The sequence below is a fragment of the Cupressus sempervirens genome, chromosome 2 (genome assembly GCF_028749045.1).
Source record: "Cupressus sempervirens isolate cs-2001-9-10 chromosome 2, ASM2874904v1, whole genome shotgun sequence".
Taxonomy (NCBI): domain Eukaryota; kingdom Viridiplantae; phylum Streptophyta; class Pinopsida; order Cupressales; family Cupressaceae; genus Cupressus; species Cupressus sempervirens.
Window position 1 is genome coordinate 120,935,440 of NC_143119.1, and position 12,559 is coordinate 120,947,998.

Below are 12,559 nucleotides of genomic sequence, written 5' to 3' on the forward strand. Positions count from 1 at the left end.
ATATACATTAAAAAAAGCACATAAATGTCTGCTGTGATAGACAAACAGGTCTGTAGAAATAATATAGGATATATATACATATTTCCACAGTTGTTGCCAACAGCATCTCACACGGATATACACCAATTCCTACTGCAATATATATACAGTGCCGACCAGGATATACATGGTGGGGTTTCGCAATGCAGATGTATACAATGGGAATTTCCCGTCCCAATTTTTTGTCACAATTATATGGGAATTTTTTTTGCCACAGTTTCCATAGTTCCTAGTCATATTGAAGATCTAGATTCTTTATCAAGATCTTGATTTCTTGCAAATATGCCAATAAGCTCTCATACTACTGGCAAATGAAAACTTGCACTCCGATATGCTTGAGTAGGCATTTCAACAATAGGGTCTAAGAAGCCCTAACCTTCTAGCATTATTTGATGTATACCTTCTCAGCCAAGATGAAAAATACTTCAATTGAAATTGATAAGATCTTTTGCCTGTTAGATCCACTTCTTGTATCTTGTTCCCAACAAGGTCACCAAAAATTGTTAGCATATTAACTTATATTTTTTGAGACAACACAAAACAAATTAGTGTGTGGGGTGGTACCATTCTTCAAATTATGAAGGGAGGCTTCATAAGATCTAACTAAACCTAAAGCTAACAGAATTTACAAGCATGCGCACTGGACAAGATTTTATAAAAGGTTTTCAATTAAATGTACACACTAAATGTCTCACTGACTATTTGTTTGCCCCAAATGCCCATTGGATTGTAAACAATCAAGGGTTGCAGAAAGATTTTTAAATGGGGAATAAAGACCCAATGAACAGACAAGCACAAGTCCATGCTAAGTAAAGCAAAGGCCAATAATTGGTTGTAAAAAGATTGAAGGTGATAACACTAATAGATGCTGATTATGGCTAAATTAGAGACCAATATTCTAGATCAACAGGAGAAAATCAAATGGACTAACATCACAGAATTCAAATAAATTAATTGTTAAATGAATATGCAAAGTTATAAATAACAAGCATTAAACCTTGACAAGATTACTCAACTCAAGGCATTACAAACATAGAATTAACAATCACTAACAGCTTGGCAACTTCTACAACCTAAGTTTAACATCAACTATCCTTATCTACACGCAAACACAAAGACTTGACTTCAACCTTCAAATGACAATTTCTGCATCATAAATCTGGCATCAATTATCATCCATAAAATTTGTTTAGGAAACATTTTAAACTCTATAGAAGTAGTCTTTAGGGCATATTACCCTCTAAATTTGAAAATCTCACTATAAGACTTTTCTATTAGTAGTCCAATGCATAGATTTGCTGCAAAATGCTCGATCGCAATTTACATTTAGTGTAAAAAGAAGGTTTCCCTTATAATTTGCAGAATGGTTCTATAGTATGTGCTGTTGTATTTGGGTTCTAGCAATAGAAAAATTAAAAGGAAAATTAGCCTGTTTTCCTTTCAAATCTTGTTACAACTCAATACTGGTTTTTATTTTAGCCAATAGGAAAGTAACTTTTATTGTTTATGCTCGACTGTTTATCCTCCTTGAGTAATGAAAATCTTGCCACAATGCTTGACTATCAACAGTTCAATATTTGTATCCAGGACAAAACAGTGCCAATTAGTTCAATGTTTTTATCAGCTGCCTCGCGGGTATGCCCTGGGTGTGCAAAGGGTGCGCCCCAGGCACCTCGAGTGTGTTGTGGGTCTGTGAGCATGTATCCACAGCGCACCCAATATGCCTAGGACACACCAGGTGCATCGCCCCAGGAAAACCTGGTCCAGTTGCACCAGGCTGCAGGTTGCATACCCCACAACTAAGGCTACAACTAATACCTAGCTTTATTGGATTTGAAAACCATATATTCCTTTGGCATGAAAAACACCAACTTGAATAACTTGTATTCCTAGTCGCACTTCCAACATGGCAATATTCGAACAAAAAGAAAGACCCCATAATGTTTCCATCTTGCATTTGAACAAGGCATGATTTTATATGGCATTTCCCAAATGGGTTGCAACTTTGCTGTATCTGTTGTGGGTCTGTGAGCATGTATCCACAGCACACCCAATATGCGTAGGACACACCAGGTGCATCACCCCAGGAAAACCTGGTCCAGTTGCACCAGGCTGCAGGTTGCATACCCCACGACTAAGGCTACAACTAATATCTAGCTTTTTTGGATTTGAAAAACATATATTCGTTTGGCATGAAAAACACCAACTTGAATAACTTGTATTCCTAGTCGCACTTCCAAGATGGCAATATTCAAACAAAAAGAAAGACCCCATAATGTTTCCAACTTGCATTTGAGCAAGGCATGATTTTATATGGCATTTCCCAAATGGGTTGCAACTTTGTTGTATCAATCACATGCATGAGGTATGACACTTTTTTGTGCTTTTAAACCCACGTTTGCTGATCATGATATTGTCATCCTTTTCCATTCAAATCACCTCAACTCACTTTAAATAAACTTATTTGTGTAAAAAACAAATAATTCCCTTTCATTTAGGGGGCATAAGTAGACAAACAAAAAAATACATTAAGAAAGTCAAATTTAATGAAGGAGCACTATCCAAATTAGTTAAGCTAGACAAAATCAAAAAGAACACAACAATTCATCAAGAGCCAAAAGATGTGACCAATGAGGAAAGCTTTCTTAATATAGAGTCTAGATTGCTAAATGGACAAAGCAACCTCCATCTTTGATCAAACCAGATGTCCCAATGGATCAAATAAACTAGCATGATAAACCTAAGATGGATTCCCTTTTAGGTAACTTGCCTCACATGGCTAATAAAGGGGAGAGGAGGTTTTACTCCAAAAAATATTAAGAGAAGCCACAACAAATGGTAATTTCAATAGCATTCTTGACCTCCATGGGATTTTAATAAAACAACTTGCAAAATAGAGAAATATAATTGGAGATATATTGATAAAAATATGCCACATTGAGGGGGTCTATTGTTCTTCAATAAGTAACAAATACTCATAGTTACACCACTTGGGGGATGGAGGGACGTTGGAACAGGGGGACAAGTTTTTCAGGTAGGGGGGACAGAGGAGCCTCAATTTCAGGACAGCGAGGAGGGCAGTGGTGTGGGGGTAGCAAGGGGTGGGGATGTGTATACTATATACTATACATATAATGCTTTTGATGTTAGTTATGAAAATATGTATAAGACATAAAGATGTAAACTAGTAAATTATTAAATACTTGAACATTGTATTGAGCATTGAACAATAAATATTGAACATTAAAGTTTTCAATATCGAATTACTAATTAGAAATTAGAATACTTAATACTACTTAATGGTAAAATTTTGAATTGTTGAATCAACAAATGGAAGAGTTATATTATATCATATGATATCAACAGTATCTGATCATAAAGATTATTACAATGAGTTTAAAAATCTGATCATATGAATTTAAAAATATGTTTTTTTTTAATTTACTTTTTCATGTTGTTGTGATGGGGGATGTTGACATCGCTGGAATGCTGGAGGGGCATTGTTGAGTCCCCTTCAACATTCCAAGAACGTGGGGACATCCCAGCATTCCGAGAATGTAGGGGCGTCCCCATGTTCCCTATGGTGACGACGCTGGGGGCGTCATCCCCAATGATGGGGGGGATTCTCCAAGGAGCATTGCAAATACTCTCTTATTGATAATAACTAACCACTAACTCCTACATATACCTAACTGTATCTTGGCCACCACCAAGGCCGATTTGATAATTATAAACCCATACAATGACCTAAATACTATATATTGATTATAACGATGATTATTTAACTTCTTCAAGAATTAACATAGTCACAAAGCTGAATACTCATAACTCAGTCCACACTATAGGGTTAGAGGCATAGCATAAAGACTACCTCAACTCTCCTTAAATAAACTTATGTGGAGAAAAAAAAAAATTCCCTTTAACCTAAGGGGCCTAAGTAGACAAACAAAAAATACATTAAGAAAGTTAAACCAAGGAGCACTCTCCAAAATGAGTTATGGTGGACAAATTCAAAAACAACACAACAATTCATCAAAGGCCAAAAGATGTGACCAATGAGGAAAATTTTCTAAATATAGAATCTGGATTGCTAAAAGGATGAAGCAACCTCCACCTTTGATCAAACAAGGTGTTCCAAGGCACCAAATAAACTAGCATGATAATCCTAAGCTAGATTCCCTTTTAGGTAACTCGCCTCAAATGGTTGATAAAGGGGGAGGAAGTTTTATGTCAAAAAATATTACGGGAAGCCACAACAAATGGCAATTTAAATAAATTGCTAGACCTCCATGGTTTTTATATAAAAAGGGCAGTTTATCAAAAATATGAAGGTAGCAAAAAAATCCAATACAATTGGTTGTAAAACCAATAGGTTACATTTAGAAGGTCATAGATAATACTAAGGAAGCCATCCAAAGCTACTACAAAGGAAGCAAATAAATTGAAACCATTTAGCAGATCATTGATCAAAGTTGGAACTATCAACTCCACCCTATTTATGTAGTGGGCTGCTACCTCACCTCTATTTTTCTCTTTCTCAAGAGACTTAATGGATTTTCAAGGGTTGGTTACGGAGGACCTCTCAACATACATTATGAGGATGAGAGCTAAGATTGAGATGAGAGACCTAATTATTGAGGAATTATAAAATTACAACCTACGAGAAGTCTCTCTTTTTTACCACTGGCTATCTAAGGGAGAACCGCCTCTACACCATGTAAAGATAACTCAAGTCTTTACTTTTAACTTGTAATAATTGCTTGCTTACAAACTTTCCAATGCCTTTTCCATAGCTTCTTAGTTTGAAGATCAAGGAAGAAATTCCACAAATCTTTGAAAACTAGCCCTCTACATTTTGTCTCGACCTTGTAGTGCTTATGGATTTGAGTGCAATTGGAAAGTGGCAAACAAGGTTACTTAGGATTCCATTGACTTGGACGATATTGATCTGTTTAATGAATGGATTAGGCAAGATGAGAACACCCTCATATTTACAAAACAAGTAAAAGGTGTTGACTCAAATGGCATTCTATGAGATGATCATGTTGAGTCAAAGTCATTGCCTACTAGTTAAAGAACGGAGCTGTAACCTTTTAGTATGACCTCAAAATGTCACTAGAATGTATGTGGGGAAGAGGAAACTATAAATTGTTTTAACTTGCGTGTATGTATTTTTTTTAAATTACTTTAAATCATCATAATACATATAATGTATATTTATATTGGTAGTTGAATTTGCATAATGATGTATTGTTATACTCATTTAGTATTCAAATCTAATAGAAAAGACTTATGAATGTTTTACAAACTCATTCCATATATCACAACCCTATTTTCCAGCAAAATTATGGTTTTAAGGAACTTGACTTTTTTAAGTTGTTAAATTTTAGTAAGTGGCAAATTTTTGAACTATGGCTTTTATGATTATTTAAGTATTTTGTGACATGTATATATTCATTCCATCATGTAGAAGTGAGATATTGCCTCAACCCCAATATGTTTTGCTTATAGCACTTCACAAATATTACAAGGAAGGTTATGGAGGGCCTTTCAAAATGCATTGAGAGGATGACAACTAAGGTTCAGACAAGAACCTGATTACTATGGAGTTACAAAATTATAAGTAGGTAAGCGAGCTTTTTTTCTTTTCCACTAGTCATTTAAGGGATAATCACCTAAAGCATTAGGTAACAAAAAAACTAGAATCATTACTTATAACTTGTAATTATTGCTTACTAGTGAACTTTTGAATGTCTTCTTTGAACCTATTTGATGGAAAGATGGGAGCCAAAATACCCCAAAGCTTCAAAAACTAGCCCTTAAAATTTTATCTCAGCCTTTTGCTTTTAGATGTGAGCACAACTATAGCTTTTTTGAGGTCATTCACACAAAGAAGTATACCAAGCTGATGTAAAAGTGTCTCAATGAACTCATATTTGCACAATACAACCTTTGCCTTTGCATAAGAAAGATGGAGACTATTGCTTAGGAGCCAACTGACTTGGAGGAGATTGATCCATATAATGATTAGACTAGGAAAGATAATGAAACCTCCATGTTTACAAAAAAGGAGATTGTTAATTTTAGGAAGGAAGCAAAGGATGCAAAAAAGTAATAGTTGTTGGAAGGAATCACATCATGGGAGATGATAACACTGAGCAAGAGGAAACACTGCCTCTTAGTTCAGGGGTGGAGTTGCAATCTTTTAGTATGTGAGTGGGTCCACAACCAACTTCGAGGAGTAGACCCCAAAGAATGACTAAAATGTATGAAGGGAAGAGAAAACTGTAAATTATTAGAACAAGTATGGATATGTAATTTTTGATAATTATTTTCAATCATCATTAAACATATTTATCAACTGATCTTTTAGAATGAGATTGGAGCCACAACCACCTTCAAGGAATAGGCCCCAAACAACCACTAGAATGTATACAAAGAAGATAATTATAAATTGTCACAACTTGAAAGGATATGATATTTTTTATTATTATTTTCAATCATCATAATACTTGCCTTCTTTATTAATTATTATATTTATATAATGATGCAATATTGTACTCCTTTTTATATTCAAACCCTGATGTTTAAGAAACTCAATTTGTTGTGTAAATATTTTGCATTAAACATATGTCTTTTCAAGGAATTCAAATACTTTTTTAAGTTGTTGAGTCTGAGATAAATTAGGGTCTTCCAAGTTTTAGCATGTGGCAAGTTTTTAAGCTATGGTTTGCATGAATAATTTAGTATTTTGTAAGATGTCTCTACTAACCCTATGATGTAGGATAAGGAAAATTGAGAATGACAAAGTTGAACAAAGGCAGGAAGTGTACAACACTCAAGGGTGCCTGGGTGATCCAAAAACCTTGGGTTCCACACAAATTAAGAAAACCAATTAACATTTAAAGCACATTGAAGATGCAAAAAACTTCAGTGCCTACTAAAGACATTCTGTTCAGCAGGTTACACATGGACAGATTTTGGACCTACCAAAACCATAACATATAGACATGTGAACAACTTCAAATGCTCAAAGCAGAAACTATAATGATTCCTTTTTTATCTCTTTGAGTGAAACAGTGTTTAAAGTCTCCATGCAATTCAGTTGCTCATTGTTTGCATAAATATATACCTTGGATCCATGTATCAAGCAATCTTGATCATTCTAGAGCTACAAGATGAATGAGAGATGAGCATAGTTGTAAAGCACATTATTTTGCAATTTTTAAAAGCCACACAAGCTTGTGAAGCATTTTTAATTAACTGCTGCAGGAGTGTCATTGTGTCACTGGAGACTCAAATGAAGTAATTGGGTTGGAAATTGCATAATGATAGTAGAGATGAGAAGATGCAATCATACACCCCTTCTTTTGGACTTTTCCCACTTTTCTTTTAATGTTCAGTTCATTGCAAATGTAGGTTTTGTTTACAACAGCATTTCAAAGTAGAATTCAGCTGTATATAATTTAAACAAGTCAACATGATTCTAGTGGTACACCATTGATTTTGTGTATCAGAAGAGATGCATATTGGCATTAGCCCATAAGCACACAAAATCTGATTTATGGCATTGTGGGCATGTATTTGAGCATGCGGACATTGTAAATACTGAATTGAATAAAAGCTGTAGATAGCAGCCCATAATTATAGCAAACATCCAATTCTTCCTTATATGTGTTAGCTTTGAGAGGCTAGCAATATATCAGCACAAAAGTGGATTTAAATTCAAGTTGAAGATTAAACACTGGAGTATCCAAGTCGATTATGATTCAATAAGCACATACAAGTTTCTTAGAAGTGAACTGAACATTAACATTTGGTCGCTGTGAAAGGAATTTTATTATAAGCACATTCCTTACCTTGTGAGGTGTGGCCAACATTGTTATTAGCAACCCATGTGGAATAGACTGCGAAGAAGCTCAAACTCAAAGGTACAAGTAGGCAAATGCACTTATAAAAGTGCCGCATAAGCTCATCATCACAATTCGCACATGACATACTTTATCGCATCTGTAAAATTAGTTAAAACTCAAGGATGCACCCATCTCATTATATAGTTGTGCAGCTTTGAGGAAGCATATAAAATATTAAGAACTAATTACACCCACATTTGTAAACGTAGTTGATTTTTTATTTTCCATTAGAGAATGCCAGCAATTAAGAACTGTTGACATTTTTCTTCACCCTTTCTATAGACAGTTTTTCTCTTTGATTTCTATTCTCGATTCCTCTTCTTTTCCATGAGTATCAATCAAGTGGCAAGATTTATCTATTCCTTTTACTCAAACTATGGTATCCTGAACTTCATGTAATAACAAAACTTGACTTCTTAAAACTAAAAAGAGGTGGCTATGGTTAAACAATATCATCTCCCTCTATTAGTTCTAATAAGTAAGTTCTATTTACAAGAATTGTAGGATGTTATGCTGCTCGATAAAATATTTGAATTTTCTTTCATTTTCAATTTGACAAGAATTCACTATAGATTAAAAAGTATGACATTTATCTATATCTTCCATTTTCAACTAGACAAAAGCAAAAAATCCTTTCATAAACAAAGCTTTAAGTTTGCAAATTAAGCATCTCATGTAAGAAACAAAGTCTACCTCATCACAGAAAAAGAGAGCTCTACCATCTAGACCGCAATGGTGGAAAAGCCATGCTGCTGCCCTGTGCTCCCACATATTTTTCCGAGTAGTATTAATGACAGGCACAGGGTTCCACCCATCTAGGGTTGCTGTGTGCTCCAACAACCATGCATAGCAAATTGCTGACACCATAGAGCTTAGAGCTACAGCACACAAAATAATATTATAATGAGAGAGGCTGACAGAACAAAGACACATAATCAAGAATCAAGTAAAATCATTACAATATTATGGTTATAACTTACTGAGATCAGGTCCTGAAAGAATAATTTTGACACGTTCTGAACAATCCTCGGTGGATACATTGCTAAGTTTCACCTTTTGTCTTCTCAAAAAGCTATTGAGACAGTCAATATTATCTACTTCTAAATGAACTTTATTCTCTGTAGTTCTTGCCACATTACGCAGCAGCAAATCTTTAGGCTTTTCAGGGAAAAATGACCTTTTGTGGATGGATTCTCGATGTCTTCTCCGAGGGAAGAAAACCTCTTCTGACTCCAAGGCCTCTAATTCCTTTGATTCTATAATGGAAAATCTTCTCAAGCTTCCAGCACTAGCCTCACTTAGCCTAGGCATTTCTGCATGGATATTCTGATATGCATAACTGGATTCCGAATGAGGAACAGAGCTGCTCCGTTGTAAATAGGGTATTAGTTCATGATCATTATCACAAGCTTTACTCATTCTAATAGAAGAAGATCCCCTGAAATAGTGTCCCGAGGAATTGTAGTTTCTATCTTTAAGGACACCCCATTCTAAAATGTCATTTGATGACTTGGCATTTATACAGATTGAGTGGTCCTGCTCATCCATGTGACAGTTCTCGTGCTGTCCACTCTTTATATTTTGTGATCTTTTCCTCCTGATAATGTGTTTGAACCATTGTTGCAAAGCTGCTGCTCGGGACCTGGCTTCATTAGTACGACAAAAAGATAAACTTTTCCGAGACTTCAGATGCTTATCAGTACACTTTTTGCAGCCTGATTTTCTAGATGAATTATCTATAAACCTTTCGTCTGAATAAGATGAAAAGGATGTCTTTAGGAAGTTTTCTCTTGAATCATGGGGCTTCTGGAAAATTTCAATATTGTCAGAATCATTGGATTCCTTTAATATAGCACTCCTGCCAATCTCTGTTGGTGTTTTAAGAAGGCTAATTTCATGTTTTTGTACTTTATCCCTAATAAAGCCCCTGGATTCTTTAGAAAAACTACTTCGTGAAAATGAGCAATCCATTTCTGGATGCCTAGCTGAGCGAGAAAGCCTATCAAATCTTTTATACAAACCCCTAGGAGCCTCACTGGACTCTACATTTTTCATTGTCTGCACTCCTACATCTGACAATCTTCTTCTCTCATCTGGTACTCTTCGCCTTTCACCATGCTGCCGAGCTGAATGAGAAAAACGATCACGCTTATTCAGTGAGGGCACTTCATCCTGGGGATAAACCTGTGATTGAGCATTTCCAAAGGATTGGCATGGCAGCTTCGAAGCTGCCAACGAAATTCTTTGCAAATCAGACTGACAATGGTCAGACGAATCTCCTGAAACAGCGCCATTGTCATCAGATCGTTTCAAATGCCAAGATTTGCTGAAATTTTTTCGAAAGCTTCCATGCATCTCTTTATCTTCCTTCTCCTGCACATGCATACGATCAAGATGAGCTCCCATTCTTTGCAATGCTTTTGACCGGATTTATTCTCTTCTCTGGAATAGAATCTTCTCCCTATGTATCACCTGTACTATAGTCCAACTCCAATCAATCAAGGCTTGATAAAATTGTAACACAGTCTAAAATTCTAAATATTACCAATCTAGCATGAAATGCTTCAAACAGACACTGCATGCCAGGTACTTTGCTTTCTCTCCTCCTACCTATGTTGACTTAATTATTTTTCAGCAGTGCATCATTGTCTTCATTAGTGAACACCTCTATTGTGTTTATCTGGCCACAACTCTTCCTTGGAATCTAAACCAAAAGGAAACAATTTCTCCACTGCGACCAAAAATCTGGAATTATAGCAGTATTAATACAATTCACATATGGCCATTCCCTAGCACAACAAGATTCTGACGCTGCAGCTTTAAACAAACTGATCATAATTACCACATTCTCTCTATTTGTATTGCACAATAACAGCACCATTTATTTTTACACGGAGTGTCACTCTTTCCCTAGGCAGGCCCAGCCTTAACTTGATAAAGCAACGCCAAACACTTTACAGTGTGTACATCTATACTCTATAACAACTACTGCAACTCCAAATCTTATTTCAAGTCCAAACTCTTTTTCCCTTAGTATTTAACTCTAGATTCTTATCTTCTTCTCTTTACTTCAAGAAGTGTCTCTCTATCTGAAGTTAAACCTCCCATCCACATCCGGGCACATAAGAAAACCTCCCCTTGCCACAGAGCAGGCCTCGTTTATACAAATAAAACAACAGGGATAGAGGCAGCTTGCATCAGCCACATTCAGACATTGCAGCCATAAATATTAAGTAATCGAAATTTGATCTTAAGAGTTTCCTCTTGTTGTTTTCTCTAATCCCTTTCTACTCATCTAAGCTTATAAGTCATCTAGATTCCAAGAAGGAGAAAGACAGCCTGCACATCAAAAATTTGGGCTCAGCCACTACAACTCTACATATGACCAATTCAAATTTAAACAAGTCTTCCCTGCATAATTCATCTAAGCTTCCACCAACTCACCTGCTATATCATCTAACATGAACCTCTTCCTCCGAATCTAACCTCCAAAACAAACTGCAATGTACCAGAAAAAGATCCTGCAAATAAAATCTACTTTTCAATTTTCCCTATAAATATCATTCGCCTTAAACTCCACAAAAAAAATTCAAATCAATTCCACTTTTATTTAAATCACTTCATTTTGAAAATGAACTCGTTATTTGCAATTCGCAAGCACACTGGTCCACCCCCGGGAAAAGGCTTCGACAAAAGAGTACCTGATTTCTTCAGCACCTTAAACATGAATAAAAGAGCCAAAAGGAAAAGGCAAAAGGAAAAGGAAGCGCATAACAAGCAAACTTGAAAATAAAGCAAAGGCACAAGAGACACACGCAGGCAGACGCGCTGCAAAGCAAAAGGCAAAACTAAAGCGCAAAACATGGCAGCGTGATACTAGTATCTGAAACAGTAGGGCACCTTGGGGTTTCGATCGCGGGACCTCCTCCAAGCAACAAACGCTCTGCTCGAGAAATTCCTTGCCTCTTCTTCCATCTCGATAACCCCGTTCTTTAACGGCACAAATAACCTCTCCTCCCGTCTCCGTCCGGCATGGATTTTGAAAAAGAGAATGACAATTATGGCTAGAATCCATTCCTACGACGACAAACAAGGTGACGCAGAAAAGACTCAGGCGAGAATTAACACCCCAAAAAGACAGCCCGGTACCACACACGCACACGCCACTCCCACCGACATATGTTTTGGAATGGCCCTGCTCAAAATTATTGTTCGACATTGTGGCCCCCCTCTCTATTTACGTACTACTGCCGCAGGGGAAAACAGATTGTATCTCAACGCCCATTTTACAGTACGAGAATGTTAACGTGTATGGTTTGATGGATCGGACGTCTAGGGATCGAGTCTCGGCGAATTATTTTTGTTTGCCCCTTCCGCCGTGTGCGCATAATTGTGCTATAATTTGAGTGACTGCGTTTTGACTAGGGATTTATCGTTTTGCTGTCTGAATGCGGATAACAAGGCGCCAGACATTGCCAGCTTTTTTCCTGCTTTAATTTTGATTTAATCGTTCGGTGCGCCAGACATTTACCTATTAGCGAGAAATGAATGAACTGGTTAATAATGACGGATGATTTAAAGCCAGGGAAAAGCTCGGCCGTCGGGAT

General features: G+C 36.4%; 1 protein-coding gene across 2 annotated transcripts in view; it reads right to left on the reverse strand.

Moving 5' to 3' along the window:
• Positions 1–12,061, reverse strand: part of LOC149571311 (uncharacterized) — a 56,145-nt gene extending 44,084 nt beyond the window's left edge. For both annotated transcript variants that reach the window (XR_016359798.1, XM_089812860.1), the window contains exons 1-4: positions 11,853–12,061; positions 11,397–11,473; positions 8,933–11,291; positions 8,646–8,830 (exon numbers count right to left, since the gene is read on the reverse strand). Coding sequence is in view for 1 of the 2 variants with exons in the window: in XM_089812860.1 (XP_089668986.1) it covers positions 8,646–8,830; positions 8,933–10,358 (1,611 nt within the window). In the remaining variant the exon portion in view is untranslated. The remainder of the gene's footprint in view (positions 1–8,645; positions 8,831–8,932; positions 11,292–11,396; positions 11,474–11,852) is intronic.
• Positions 12,062–12,559: the final 498 nt, after the last annotated feature.